This window comes from Trichosurus vulpecula, chromosome 5, assembly GCF_011100635.1.
Source record: "Trichosurus vulpecula isolate mTriVul1 chromosome 5, mTriVul1.pri, whole genome shotgun sequence".
Classification (NCBI taxonomy): domain Eukaryota; kingdom Metazoa; phylum Chordata; class Mammalia; order Diprotodontia; family Phalangeridae; genus Trichosurus; species Trichosurus vulpecula.
Genome location: NC_050577.1, coordinates 21,585,315 through 21,600,097, shown reverse-complemented (window position 1 = coordinate 21,600,097; position 14,783 = coordinate 21,585,315). Strand labels below are relative to the sequence as shown.

The window sequence follows — 14,783 nt, the reverse complement described above, 5'->3', positions numbered from 1 at the left end:
CGTTCTCAGACGCACGTGCAGATTTGGACATCCAAACAGACAAGCACCTTTGTTTACACACTTGAGGTGGAGCCTGCACAGCATGGGGACAAATTTTCATGGAACACTTGACCTGAACTACCAGCATCCAGGCTAGGAGAGTCAGAAATCCCTTGTGCTTTCACACAGTAAATATAAGATCCTTGAGGGCAGGCAATATTCTGATTTTTTGTCTTGGTATCCTCCGGTGCCTAGCCCAGTGCCTGCCTGGCATGAAGAAGGTGCTAAGTCAATGCTTGTTGAGTGGAAAGGAAATTCCTTTAAGACGTCAAAAGCTGTCCCTCCAGGGACACATCACCCCTGCAAATATCAGAAGGGGAGAAGCTCATCCCTGCAGGAGTGACAGGAGAGACAGCTGGGGCAGGTGACAAAGACCCCACCCCCAAGGTGGCTGTGGGGACAGTTGTCCATGAAAGCCATGAGTCAGCAGCTGGCTTTGTCCCCCTCAGTTGGAGGTGCTGCAGAAAGCTGGAAGTCCATATGGTTTTCTACACATTTCATTTGCACCATTTTCAACGTGGGGAGCCCTGAAGACTCCCTGACTGTTGGCCCACCGTCCTGGTTTTCCACCATGAGCCCTGGTGCTAATCAGGTAAGTAGCACCTGGTCCCCTCCTTGGGTCCCCTCCCTGAAGAGGGTTAAGTTGCGCCCCCGGATGTATTCTAGCAGGATCTGTCCTCTCCTCTTGATGGTGTGAAGCAAAGGCTTTAGGCCCTGGTGCCCACCTTGGCTCTCCCAGAACTCTGGGTCCATCCGCAGTGACTTCAGCAGCATATTCTCTAAGCATCCAGAAGCAATAATCCTCACCACCGATTCGGGAAATCTGGAGGAAACGACCCCAGCACCCAGGACAGAAAGGAAGCAAAAACAGTTTCAGGGAGTGTGAGTATCCTAAGAACCGGTATTCCTTTCCTTCTTTGAGGTCTACAAAGCACTGTTACCCAACTACCCTCAGAAGGGGATATTGTGACCCCCATCTTACCTGTGGGAAAACTCAGCCTCAGAGTGGTCAATTGACTTGCCCAGGGTCACACAGTCAGTAAGTGTAATGGAGGGTGGAGATCACCCTCCCATATGGTCCCTACCTTTACTGGACTAGTGGCCTGGGGATCCATGGGGCCACATGAGGAAGCAGAGAAGTAAAATGTGGGAAGCTTGTGCAGTAAGAGGTGGAAGAGAAAGCCAGGGAGAAAGAGAGAAGGAAAGATCCGAGGATCCCAGAGGCTGCCCTTGGCTCTCACTCTTCATGCTCCAGCTGCTACCGATGGGAGGTTCCCTTGATCTTGCGGGGCTAAGCCTCCCAGACCCTGAGTCTACAATGCCCACTAGACCTGGCAGCTCCCCAGTTCATCCATTAGGCAAGTCATTAAAAAACACAGTGTGGTGCAGTGGTCAGAGCCCTGGATTTGGACTCAGTGGCCCTGGGTTTACAGGGGCCCTGCGTGACCTTGGGCAAGTCATTACACTACTGCTTCGAATTTGCTGCTTTACCTGGTTTCAGCTCCATGGAACAAGACACCTCCTTATTTTTCCTGCATCTGTCTGTGGGATGTCTCCCTCAATTAGACCGTAAGCCCCTTGAGGGCAGGGGCTGATTTTGTTTTTATTACTTGTATCCCCAGAGCTTAGCACAGCACCTTGCAAATAGTAGGCACCTAATAAATGTTTATTGGATTGAACTGAACCTCTCTAGGTCTCCGTTTCCTCATCGGCAAACTGAGAGGGTTGGACTCCGTGCTCTCTGAGGTCACTTCCAGCTTGATCTAGAATGCTCTAATCCTGAGGACTCATGTCTTCAGGCCATCATCTCTCCCCCACTAAAAACTAAAACTACAGTGTTGGTTCCCCCTGCGCTGGGGGTGAGCTTCAACCCCTTTGTGCTGGGGCTGAAGCCTCCATGGCCCTTGGCTGCTCCCTCCTCACCTGCCCCCTGCTCCTCAGCCACCATCCTCATCGCCACCTCCAGAACCTTGGATTCCACCTCTGGGGCCCCCACCTCTTTTGGGGGGGGGGACTTTTGTATTCTTACACCTCCCTGCAGTCTATTTACCACGTCCTGGCCTGCGTTCCCTCCCTTCCTCCTCCCACCCCATTTCCCACACACCTCTGTGTGTTTTAGGGCCAGCATCTGGTCAGTTGTGAGCATCTTACAGGTAGGGACTGTCTTGCTTGCTTCTATTCGTGCCTAGCAGGCAGCACAGTGCCTGGCTTTTATTAAGCACTTTAATAAATGGTTTATCTGTCTATCAATCAAGCTAGCTCTCTCTACCTGTCTCTCTGTCTCTATCTAAATATATATTTCTGTCCATCTCCCTATTCATCTCTCTTTATCTGGCTCTATCTCTTTATCTGAATATTTATCTCCATCCATCTGTCTTTCATCTCTCTTTATCTATCCATCCCTCTATTGCTTTATCTAAATATCCTTCATCCATCTTTATTTCTATCTCTCCATCTCTCTATCTTTAGCTAAAAATCTGTCTCTATCCCTCTATCTCTCGACCCATCTCTATTTGTCTATCTATCTGTCTGTCTGCCTGCCTGTCTGTCTGCCTGCCTGTCTGTCTGCCTGCCTATTTATCTATCGATCAATCGATTGATTGATCTATCTATCGATCTATCTGTCTATCGATCTATCTGCTGTCCTCTAATTCTGTTCTCTGTCTTACAGTCCCATGCTGGTCAGTCCTCAGGCAGCTTACTGAGTGGAGAGGTGTTCACTTGCCTCCAGGACCAAAAGTCTGGAAGGACGTAGCTTGGGAGATGGGTGTGACAGAGTGCCTGATGAATTTAATATTTAATTTGTTTGTTTTTCATTTTAATTAAATGTCCTATGATGTCATGCATCTAGTTCTAGCTGATTGGGGTGGGGCATTCAGGGGGAAAGCAGGGGCTCATGAGCAGTGGTTTTGAATACACAGTGAACCCCCAAACAGGTCTGGGAACCTACGTGTAGCAGTGGGGCATGAGGTGAAGATCAGAGGTGGGATCCAAACCCAGACCTCCCATGACCTCAGGTCCACCTATCTTCCCAATAACCAGACTGCCTCCCAGGAGATGCTGGACAGTTAGTATATCCTAATCAGGAACAAACTCCACTCCCTGGGTCCCCAGAGGAAGCCAGCCTCATCACTCTCTATGGTGAAAGCTGCAATGGTAATTCTCTGTGGCCTCTGTTAGTATTAAGATGGCATAATTAGTGCCTTTTAATGAGTCTGGTCTAAGGGAGGAGCCATGGAGAGGAGCTTGGCCTTCTCTCAGCAAAGTGTGCGCTTCATTGGGAGGCAAATTCACTCTTTTCCAGGTGGGAAATGCTCAAAAGAGAAGGGTGGTCTGTTTCTCTGACCAGGGTATAGGGAGGACTGGATTTGGGGGTAGCCAACTGTTCTCCTTGGGTGCCTGGGAGGGAACAGATGTCTTCGAGCAAATACTTATGTAGAACAAAGAGGCAGGAAAATAGGAAAGCAACCAACCCCTCCTCCGTGGCAGGCACAGGGCTCTGGAGGGAGCCCTGAGGCGTAAAAGCAGTGCTGGGAATATAGTGGAGAGAGGGCTGGGTTTGGAGTTGGGGTTGGAGGTCCTGGTTTCAAATGTTGTCTCTGACACTTATTTACCTGTGTGACCTTGGGGAAGGCACGAAATCACAGAATCTCAGACCTCAGAAACCATCTAGTCTAAGCCATACCTGAACAAAAATTACCTCTACGTCATCTAGCCTTTGCTTGAAAATCTCCTGGGAAAGGACACTTTTTCTCAATGAAGCCAACTTACTTTTGGAAGCTCTAATGGTTAAGGAGGTTCACATCAAACCTAAATCTCCTTCTCTGCAACTTCCATTTGTCATTGCTAATTTGGTCCTGAACAGTTCTAACCCCACCCCTCCACAGGACAACCTTTCAGATACGTTGTTTATTCATCTGATCTTTAGACACGATCATCTGACAAGACCCTCCACCATCCTGGGCTCCTTCCTCTGGATGTTCTTCAGCTTATCAATGTCCTTTCCAACATGGTACCCATAATGGAACACAACCCTTCAGCTCACATCATCTCTGAGTCTCAGTTTCATTACCTATAAAATGAAGGGGTTGGACTCTCCCATCTCAGGGGCCCCTCTAGCTCTAAATCCTGAGCTTCTAGTACCTAGACTGGGGAATATCCAAAGAAGACCTTCTCTTTAGGAGTATCGAATGTACATCTGACTACATCACTTATTAAGGCAAGGACTTTTCTGGATCACTTCTTAAAGGGCTAGAAGGTATCTTTGGTCCTTTCCAGTTCTAAATCCTATGATCTAAGGAATTACAAACCTCTTTTTCAGTGAATGGGCAGCAGGAGACTTTAAGGAGGGCCCCATACTCTGAGGCAATGTGGCCAATGAAAGAGAAAATCAAGAACAATGGAATTTTGTTGAAATGCCTGTGTCTATTGTGGGAGTTATTACTGTAGAAGGCCTCTGTTTACTCATCTGGCCTATCTCTAAAGTCTTGTCCAGCTCTATGGACATGGGGGACATGGCACCCAGCCAAATGGTGCTACCAGCCTTTCAGATAAGTCCTCAGAATGACAGGATGTCAGAGCTAAAATGGACCTCAATGACCACCAAGCCCAAGCCACACCCAACAGGGATCCCTGCCATGATGTATCCAACAAGGGGTCACGTAGTGTCTGCTTGTAAGATCCCTGATGGCAGGGACTGTCTTTCTTTTTTATATATAATTCTTTTTTGTGAGGCAATTGGGGTTAAGTGATTTGCCCAGGGTCACATAGCTAGTAAGTGTCAAGTGTCTGAGGCTGGATTTGAACTCAGGTCCTCCTGAATCCAGGGCTGGCACTGAATCCACTGTGCCACCTAGCTGCCCCTGGGACTGTCTTTCTTTTTGTTGGCATTTGTAGCCCCTGGGGCTTAGCATTGCCTGGTGGGTAGTAAGTGCTTAATAAATGCTTGTTTACCTCCTTCCTTCCTCTGCTTGCAGGTCTGTAGGGGCAGTTCACCACGTCCTCAGGCATCTCATGCCACTTCAACACAGCATTCATTATTAGTAAGGTTTTCCTGACATCGAACAGAAATTGGCCCCTGTGTAACTTCTACCCATTCCCCTCATCGTGTCCTCTCAGGCAAACAGAACAAGCCTAATGCTTTTTCTGCACACTTTCTCTACCCTGGTGCTATTGCACAAGGCCAGCAACATCCCTGAACATACCCGTCTACGCCCTCGAGAAGCCTGAAGTTCAGTTTGGTTTCTGGGTGCCAAGGTTTGCCAGCATTGTCGATGTACACCAGGCGAGACGGGTCACTCTCCCGGACCTGGAGGAGAAGAAGAAGAATGATGATGCTGATGGTGGTGATGGTGGTGATGGTGGCAATGATGGTGGTGATGATGGTGATGGTGGTGATGGTGATGGTGGTGATGATGGTGATGGTGGTGATGATGGTGGTGGTGGTGATGGTGATGGTGGTGATGGTGGTGATGATGGTGATGGTGGTGATGGTAATGGTGGTGATGATGGTGATGGTGGTGATGATGGTGGTGGTGGTGATGGTGATGGTGGTGATGGTGGTGATGGTGGTGATGATGGTGATGGTGGTGATGGTGGTGATGGTGATGGTGGTGATGGTGGTGATGGTGGTGATGGTGATGGTGGTGATGATGGTGATGGTGGTGATGGTGATGGTGGTGATGACGGTGATGGTGGTGATGGTGATGGTGGTGATGATGGTGATGGTGGTGATGGTGGTGATGATGGTGGTGATGGTGATGGTGGTGATGATGGTGATGGTGGCAATGATGGTGATGATACCATCAGTGACAGCCCACATTTATGTAACACTATAAAGTTTGCAAAAGCATCTTACAGACATGATTTCACTCATTCCTTACAAACGCCTCCCTTGATGTTAATAATCAGTAGGTCCTCCTCCTCGTCATAATAGCTAGGATTTATGCAGCATTTTAAGGTTTGCAGAGCACTCTACGCAGGTGATCTCATCTGATCCTCACAACAACTCTGGGAGGTGGGTGCTGCTGTTATCTTCATTTTGCAGAGGAGGAAACTGAGTTTAGGAGAAGTTAAATGACTTGACCAGGGTCATACAACTCGTACGTCTCTGCTGTGGGATTTGAACTCAGGTCGTGCTGATTCCAAACACAGCATTCTATCTGCTGCACCACATGGCCGCCTCATCAAACAAGCCTGCAAGGCAGGGTCTGCATGTGCTGTTATCCCCATTTTACAGAATAAGCTCAGAGAGCCTACGTGTTCTGTCACACGAACAGTCAGTGTCAAAGGGGGACCCGACCCTCGGTCTTCCTGACCTTGAGCCTAGCACGGAGGAACCTTGGAGGACGCAGCAGAATGGAATTTTCTTAATGTGGATTATTGTCCTCAGGTAGGTGAGCTATGCTATTATGGGGTTACCAAGGTGCTCGTTGAGATTTTCTTCCAAAGTACATTAGAAATAGCATTTTGTTCTAGAAGCAGAGAGGAGGGCCTCGGAGATTCCTGTAGTCAGGCATGGTGGGATGAGGTAGACAACAACATGGTAGATATTTTATATTTGGCTTGGAATAACTGTCTACTGAAGCCCCTTCCAACTCAAAAGTGCTGTGATCCTGGGACCAGGGAACCTCCTGCGTCCTCTCCTGCTCTAACACCTTCTGATCCTTTAGTCTGTCTCCTAAGCAAGCAAAGGAAGGGACAAGGCTGAGCAGGCAGGAGAGACTTACCAGGATGTGGACGAGTAGCAGCTCGCCTGGATTTCGGCATTTCTCTCGGAGTCTTTCTTCTAGGCATGGGTCCGAGGGCTCAGGTTGAAAGCCACAACAATAGCGATCTAAGCGGTCATGGACCTACAGGAGACAGCAGCGCCCTTTGAAGCCTAACCGCACTCCCCATAGTCCAGAGAACAGCTACTCTATTTTTTGGTGCTGCCCAGCGGGCATTCCCATCTATGCGTTCCTCTCTTCCTACAGATTGTTTCTTGCAGTGGCAACCAAGGGTCATTGAAAGATACTCTTCACACAACTGAGCTAGACCTGGGGCTAGTCAAAGGAGACAGAGATCTGAACGCTGGTTTACCCTGACGACCAACGGTACACACGCTTGCCAGACCAGGGCTGAGGCAGTCAAGTTGAAGTGGTCACATCTGCCACTGTAGGAACCTCACAAACCTAGAAACCCCCATCTTAGGGGAAGCTGCTGCTCTTCACACCAGGACTACCCCACATCATACCTGTATATAGCCCACAGGCAACTACCCTTCATACCCAGACATGGCTACATGACAATGCTATAAAATCCATCACAAAATGCCTTCTCTATTGGTTAGAAAAACTGTTCTCCTGTTGACCGGATGCTCATTTCAGAGCCAGATCTTAAAGGGAGAAAGCCAGAGAGAGCTCATGTGGTTTTACTGAAGAATTCCATTGCTACAGAATCTGGTGGCCAGTCCCTCATTACCTTCCCTGGGAGCCTGTGTATTTCTTCCCCAGCTGGCATCCTTGCTCCCTAAACTGCAAGGAAACCTAGAGAGTGATGTTCCCTCTGACAGTCTGTGTGCAGCTGGGTGAAGCTAGTGAAATGAGGAGGCAGAACCCCTGCTGGTCAAATTACAAAGCTGGGGTGCCACTGAGAAGGACTGAGCACTCACCACTGTCTGGCAGTAAAGTGAGTCATCACAGGGCAGGCACTTTCACTGACTTCTATGCCATAGGCACGGAAGAAAGCTTTCTCTAGGCAAAGCTAACTGACCTATAGGGGAATGAAACTTGCCACTGTAGTCTCATTGGCATCTAAAACCAACTGAGCGCACCAGCCCAGAGCTCCAAAAATGAGGTTTATGGATTGCTATGTCTGAGCAGTGACAGAGCCGTGTGGACTGAAAGCTGAACATGGAGGTCTCAAGAGCTGAGTTCTAATCCTGCCTCAGACCCTTGCTAGTGTGGCCCTTGGGAAGTCCTTCCATTGATCAGCCTGTTTCCTTATCCTTAAAATGGGATGATAACAGCTTTACCCTCCCAGGCTTGCTATGAAGGGAGCACCATTGTCATCATCATCATCATCATTATTATTATTTTATTACATTACAATACCAAATTGATGATGATTTCTCCAAAGAGAAACCTAACATTCACAAGCAAAATTAAACAGGTGAAAAGCATCTATTGTCTAGACCATGACGTGCTCCCCACGACATCTGCAAAGTGAGGGTGGAGGAGTTGAACCATATGGCTTCTAGAGGCTCTCCTGGCCCTGGATTTATAATCCTCCATCCGATCACTTCCAGAGCACAGCCCTTGGAACACTTGTACATATGTACGACACATGTAGCTGTCATGTTACTCTTAAATCTTCTCTTCTCAAAAAAAAAAAATTTCTCTCTTGCCTGAACACCCTTCACTCCTTTGACCAGTCTTCATGAGGAGTGGTGTCTAGGTTCTTTATCAGCTTGGCCACACTCCTCTGGGCACTCAACTGACCGCTATATTCTAAATGTGGTCTGACCAGGTGAGGGAATAAAGGCACGGTCACCTTCTTTGCCCTCAGGCTTGTGCATATCCATGGGCCCAAGACAACACACATCATCGATCCCATTGATAAGCCTAGACTCAAAACCTTTCCAGCCCAATAGGATATAGCCCTCAAGAGTCCAGGGTCACCACAATGAAGCTGGAGACATTGACTTCGGTGGAATGAGAAAAATGTTCTTTCCTATAGCTCAGAAAGTACACCCTGCTTTGAGTGCTCAGAGCCAACAGAAATCAGTCAGCAGGTCTAAAATATTCATACTCCGCCCTTCCTCCTTGCCTCTTAATTTCATTTTCTAGGACTTTCTGTAAAGGGGGAATAATGAGTGTATTTCCTATGGACAAATACTTGTGTTCTCTTTGCCTGGTGGCATGGGGAGGAAATAAGCGAGGCTTGAACAGCTGGGAAGAGGACAGCAGGGAACAGCAATCTGAACTTGGCTCGAGCTTATGCAAATATGAGGGGATGAAGAATTATGTTAAAGCTTCATAACTTGGAAAATTCTCTGCGAGCCCTAGAGAGGTGAGCATTTGCAAGTCTTCTCTGTTAGAAGTGAAACTGCCAAGTTGTTCCCAGGAAGCAGGTGGTGAGTGCGATTCATCACCAGCTGGCAAACAGTTAAGACACAGAAGCCCCCTCCCAACGACATGGCGGTCTGCAGGCAAGACAAGGCTCCTTGGACACTGGCTGCAGCTGAAAGCCTCCCCTTCCTGGCAGGCCACCACCCTCCCTCCTCCTTTGGTCTTGCCGCCACAGACACCAACAGCCCCTGACTGGGTCTGTTGTTCCTCCACCATATTCCCTGTCTTGCTTTGGTGGGAGCCTTAGATGTTTGGTCCAGGACAAACGCCCACTCATCCTTCATCATACAAGCTTTCTTTATTTCCCTGATATGTAGCAGACCCACTCTTCTATTTGTCTCATAGAGTTCCTCTCCCTTCCTCCTTCTCTCGTTTGCTTCCTTCTTTCCTTCCCTCCTTCCTTCATTTCTTCCCTCTTCTCCATTTCTTCCCTCCTTTCTTCTTTCTCTTCTTCCTTCCTTCCCTCCTTCCTCCTTTCTTTTTCTCTTTTTCTCTTTCTTTTATTCTTGCTGTTTCTGTGACTCTGTCTCTCTTCACTCTCTGTCTCTCCTCCTCCTTCTCTTATCTCTTTCCTTTCTCCTCTCCCTTCCTCTCTCTTCCTCTCTCTCCCTCTCTCCCTCCCTCTCTCCCTCCACTTCCTTTCTTTCTCTTTCTTATATTATTGCTATCTGTGACTTTCTCATATTACTTTCCATCTCTCTCCCTCCTCTCTCTTCTCCTCTCTCCTTCCCTCCCTCTTCCTTTTCCACCAATATTTACTGATATTTCTCTACTCTCTACTATTATACGTACATGTGGGCCACAGGCCACTTATTTATAGAGGGGGAAGAAAGGGATTTTTGTCCCACAAGTGGCATGTGACACCTCACTTTTTGAAAGCCAGGTTTATTCTGGAAGTCCGAGCATCCACAAGAAGCAGTCACCCAACAACTTCTTCTCATCGCTGTCTGGCTCTTTCTTTGCTCTGCCCTCCTCCACCCTTCCCTGTGAAAAGAGTTCCATTTCACCAGCACATTTGAGCTGCCAAAAAGGACCCAGTCCAACTATTTTCCTAATGATTTATTTTCCAGCTTAATATCCATTCCTTCCAGGTTTGCTTGAGTTTCCACTTCCTTGGATGATGAATTCCTGAGAGAATAAGCAAGGCTCTGTGCAAATAGGAAGTGGCCTGGGTCATCCAAGCCTCGGTTTCCTCAATTGTATAATTATACAATTGTAGAATATAGGAGGTTGGACCTTTTGAGTTCTAAATCCTATGATTTGGGAGAGTTTGCAAAGATCTGGGCCAACTAAGAGAGAAGAGCCACCAGCACAGACCACTCTTCCTCCTTTCCCCTTCTGCTCTCCTCCAACCTTGAGCTATTCAGATCCGTCTGGGACTACCAGGCAGGAAGAGCGACATGGCTACACACAGCTATGAGTCATCAAGCACGATCCTTCCGATAAGATGGAGGACCTACCATTGCCCTCCAGACTCCCAACACTGCCACCTGCCCTACTGATGCACCTTCAGGAACCTGGGCCTTGCCATCTGCCCTGCCTCTGATGTTGTCTATGTCTGTGTCTGCGTCTGTGTCTATATCTATGTCCATGTCCATGTCCATGTTTATGTCTATGATTTAAGCACTATCTCCCAAAATAAGTTATGAGTTTATTAAGAACAGGGAGTCTCACTTTTCCTATTGCATCCCCAATGCTAGGCACAATAAATGGTTTTTTTTCATTTATTCACCATGAAGAAGTCACTTCATGCTTCTAAATCTTAATTTCCTCCTCTGCAAAATAGAGAAATAAATGAATACATATACATACATGTGTGTATACATACATACATACATACATATATATGAGGGAAGCAGACTGGATGATTCTCTAAGGTTATGTCCACTCCAACTCCTATGAGGTCTTAATTATATAAGGCACTGCAGCCTGGCAAAGAACCACAGGACCCTGTAGAACAATCTACAAAGTGCTTTACAAATATTTTCTCATTTAATCCTTACGACACTGGGAGATGGGTGCTATTAACACACTCATTTTACAGATGAGGGCACTGAGGCCAGAGAGAGATGAAGTGATTTGACGGAGGTCACCTGTGTTGTGAGCATCACAGGCAGGATTTCAGCCCTGGCATTCCCACTGCCCAGGGGCCTCGGCTCAAACACCAAGTTATCCTCACCATTTGCATGACCTCAGGCAAATCTCTCTATCTTTTTTGAGCCTTAGTTTCCTATGCGTAAAATGTTGGATGAAATGACCTCTATGGCCTTTCCCTGGCTCCCCCATGCCTGGACTGCTCTCTCTCCTTATCTCCACCTCCCCCACACTTCCTTTAAATCCCAGGTAAATCCCCCTCTGCAAGAAGCCTCTCCTCATCCCTCTGGTGATTATCTCCAAATTCTCTCTCTGTCTCTGTGTCTGTCTGTCTGTCTGTCTCTCTCCCTCTCTCACCTCTTTCTTTTCTCTCCACATGGGGTATCATACCCTTGCCTGCCGATGCTCTGCCCAAAGGGAACGTAAATTTTAATCTTTGAAATTTTGTTGTTGTTTTGTTTTTTTCTCTTAAAGACCAGTCTTAACCCCAAATCACTCTGGTCCCAGATCAAGCCCTACTCAGTCATTGTTCGGGCCCGATTGGCACAGAATGAATGCAAATAAAAGTTGTTTTGGTTTCGGCCAGAAACCCTGAGGGTCTTCTCCTCCCAGATCTATTTTTTTTAAGAGCCCATTCTTTGCCTCATTTTTTATTGAGCCTTAATCACTGAATGGGCACTGCCTCAGTCAAACTGAGACTCGTTAAAGACCTTAGCTTGAAAAGGCCAAGGTCCCCCACTGCATCCTGGGCCATCTCCAGCCGTCCTGATCTGTCTCTGGTCGTTGGACCCAGATGGCTCTGGAGGAGATGGTGAGGCTGGTGACTTTGCACAGCACTGCCTCACTTAAATCCAACTCACTCGCATGTCATGGTATCACCTTCCTGACATCACGGTCCTCTTTGAAAACAAAGGACAAACAGTGGCAGCCACAGTGGCATCCCACAAATACCTTGCTGGCGCACAGCTGTTTGCATGCTGTCTCCTCTGTTAGACTGTGAGCTCCTAGAGAGCAGAAACTTTGCTCGTTTGTTTTGTTTTTGCCTTTCTTTGTATCTCCAGAGCTTCGAGTAGGGCCTGGCACATAGTAGGCATTTTATGAATGTTTGTTGACTGACTTATCCCCAAATTCTAAATCTATGATCCCAATTCAGTTCAATTCCACAAGCATACCATGTGCCATCCCCCCATGCTTGGAGCTGGGGATACAAAGACAAGATGAACCAGAAATAGTTTCTGCCCTTAGAGGGACTTACATTCTCTTGGGATTGGTAAGGAGGCAAAATATACTCAGATCAGTAAAATAGAAAAAAATTGTTGCTGTTGTCCACTCATTTCTGACCCTTTGTGGTACCATTTGGGGTTTTCTTAGCAAAGATACTGGAGCCATTTCTGGAGCCAAAGATACTGGAGCCAAAGATACTTTGCCATTTGACAGACAAGGAAACTGAGGCAAACTGGAAGGGGTAAGGGGAGAAAATCATTAACTTGAGGGAATCGGGAGAGACCCAGGGTTCCCATCCAGTGATGGGACTCTTTCCTCTCTTGGAGCCTTTCCCTGCTGCAGCTGTGCTGAGTTTTTCCGAATGTAAACTTTCTCCCTATCTCAGACTCGGAGACTCATAGCCCCTGCTGGGCAGACAGATGCCCAAAGCATCAAGTTTTCCTCCCACCCCATCTCTTCCCTTCCTGACTCACCCCTAGCAGGGAGCCCCCTGTGATCTTCCATTCTTCCAAAGTTATTTTTGGCTGTGAAGAGAGAGAGAGAAAGTCTTGGGGCAGCAGGGAGTATTGGGAGGGAGCCAAAGACTCTCCATCTCTTGCCTTTCTTTCCCACTGAAAGGAGGAAGGAATCTACACTTAGTGGCAGGCTGACCCTGGAGAACTATTGTTCTCCCTAGAAAAATCCTGAACCAGCTATTGGCATTGGGAGCAGGCAAGACTGAGGAAGAAAAAGTCACCCTGACCTGGAGTCAGTGTGGACTGATTCCACCCTTTTAAGTCTCTGCTCTAGGAGATAATGAGAGGAAAATTTGCTTAGCCAGGACCAAGGAAGTTGCTTGAAAAAGAGGGAAAAGGCAGCACAGACTGGAGAAAAGATCACTCAATCAACATTTATAAAGCTCCTGCTATGAACCAGGTACTATGCTAAACACTGGATATGAAGTCAGAGGATCTGGGTTCATTCTGTCCCTTAGTAGCCATGTGACCTTGGGCAAGTGTCCATTAACCACTCTTAGCCTCAGTGTTCCCAATCTGTAAAACAGAAATGATAAATGGCATCTACGTCAACAAGCTGCTAAGGGACAAACGAGATAATGCAGTGGATAGAGTGCGGGGCTTGGAGTTAGAAAGACTCATCTTCCCGAGTTCAAATCCAGCCTCAGACACTTACTAGCTGTGTGACCCTGGGCAAGTCGCTTCACCCTGTTTGCCTCAGTTTCCTCAATAGGAGAAGGAAATGGCAGACCGCTCCAGTATCTTTGCCAAGAAAACCCCAAATGGGGTCACAGAGAGTCGGACATTACTGAAAAGACCCAACAACAACAAACAAAAACAAAATACAGTATAAATGTCAGCTGTTTAAGCTTATAGGATCAGAAATTTAGAGCTAGAAGGATCACTTAGCCCAGGCTGCGGATTCAACAATCCCGACTTAGCCTAACCCTCTCATTTTTAGATAAGGAAACTGAGGCACAGAGGCTGATTTACCCAAGGTCACATGGGTGGCAGAGCTGGCATTCACACGCAGGTCCTGTTACTCCATGACCTCTTAACTATAGAAGCAAAATTGTGTGTGTGTGTGTGTGCATGTATGTGTGCACGTGTGTGTATGTGTATGTCTATGCATGAGCGAGGCTATGCCCTGCCTTGGGGAGCTGGGGAGAGATTAAGAAGAGCTGAGACTTTTTCCCTCTTTTCTCTTGGTTATTAGGACAATTAAGCATTTATACGGTTACACTTTTATGTATACAAACGGCTTTTCTGAGAATAGATGGTGGAAGGCAGGAAATCTCCCAGGAGGAAAATCTCCAAGAGGAAAACTATGATCTGTGGCTCCCACTCACTGGAAACAGCTAAATCCTTCTGACATTGGGATATACGCAGGGCCTCTTCCTCTGCGGCAGCAGCCAAGGGAGAGATGAGCCCATCCCCTGATGAAGACTCATTTGCCTCTCTACCCAAACTGTAAAATTTTCCTTCTTTTGATTGGTCAGCCCCATGGAGCCCTGAAGGACTATGGGACTAGACTCACAGGCTTCCTTTTGAAATTCCATATTCCTTTTTTTTTTTTTTTTTTGGCTGCGGTTATTTCCTCAAAAGGTTTCCAGACTCCGGGTCCACCAGCTTCTCCTGCTGCTGCTAATAAAGATTAATAGTAATCCTCTGTCCCAGGCCATAATGAGAACATACATTTTAATAGAGCACCTTTCATTTTTATATGCTGGCTAGTTTTTTCCAGTTCCTGTCTCCGATATCCCTGGGTGGGTAAACATGGCTATAGCTGCCTTGTAAAGCATCTCCTTTTCTCGACAGGCTC

The 14,783-nt window shown here is 47.3% G+C and overlaps 1 protein-coding gene across 1 annotated transcript in view; it reads right to left on the bottom strand.

Moving 5' to 3' along the window:
* Window positions 1-627: 627 nt before the first annotated feature.
* The window catches only part of GASK1A (golgi associated kinase 1A), a 64,973-nt gene continuing 50,817 nt past the window's right edge, over window positions 628-14,783 (bottom strand). Inside the window, exons 4-6 of the mRNA XM_036760475.1 lie at window positions 6,768-6,890; window positions 5,244-5,347; window positions 628-862 (exon numbers count right to left, since the gene is read on the bottom strand). Coding sequence (XP_036616370.1) covers window positions 628-862; window positions 5,244-5,347; window positions 6,768-6,890 — 462 coding nt within the window. The remainder of the gene's footprint in view (window positions 863-5,243; window positions 5,348-6,767; window positions 6,891-14,783) is intronic.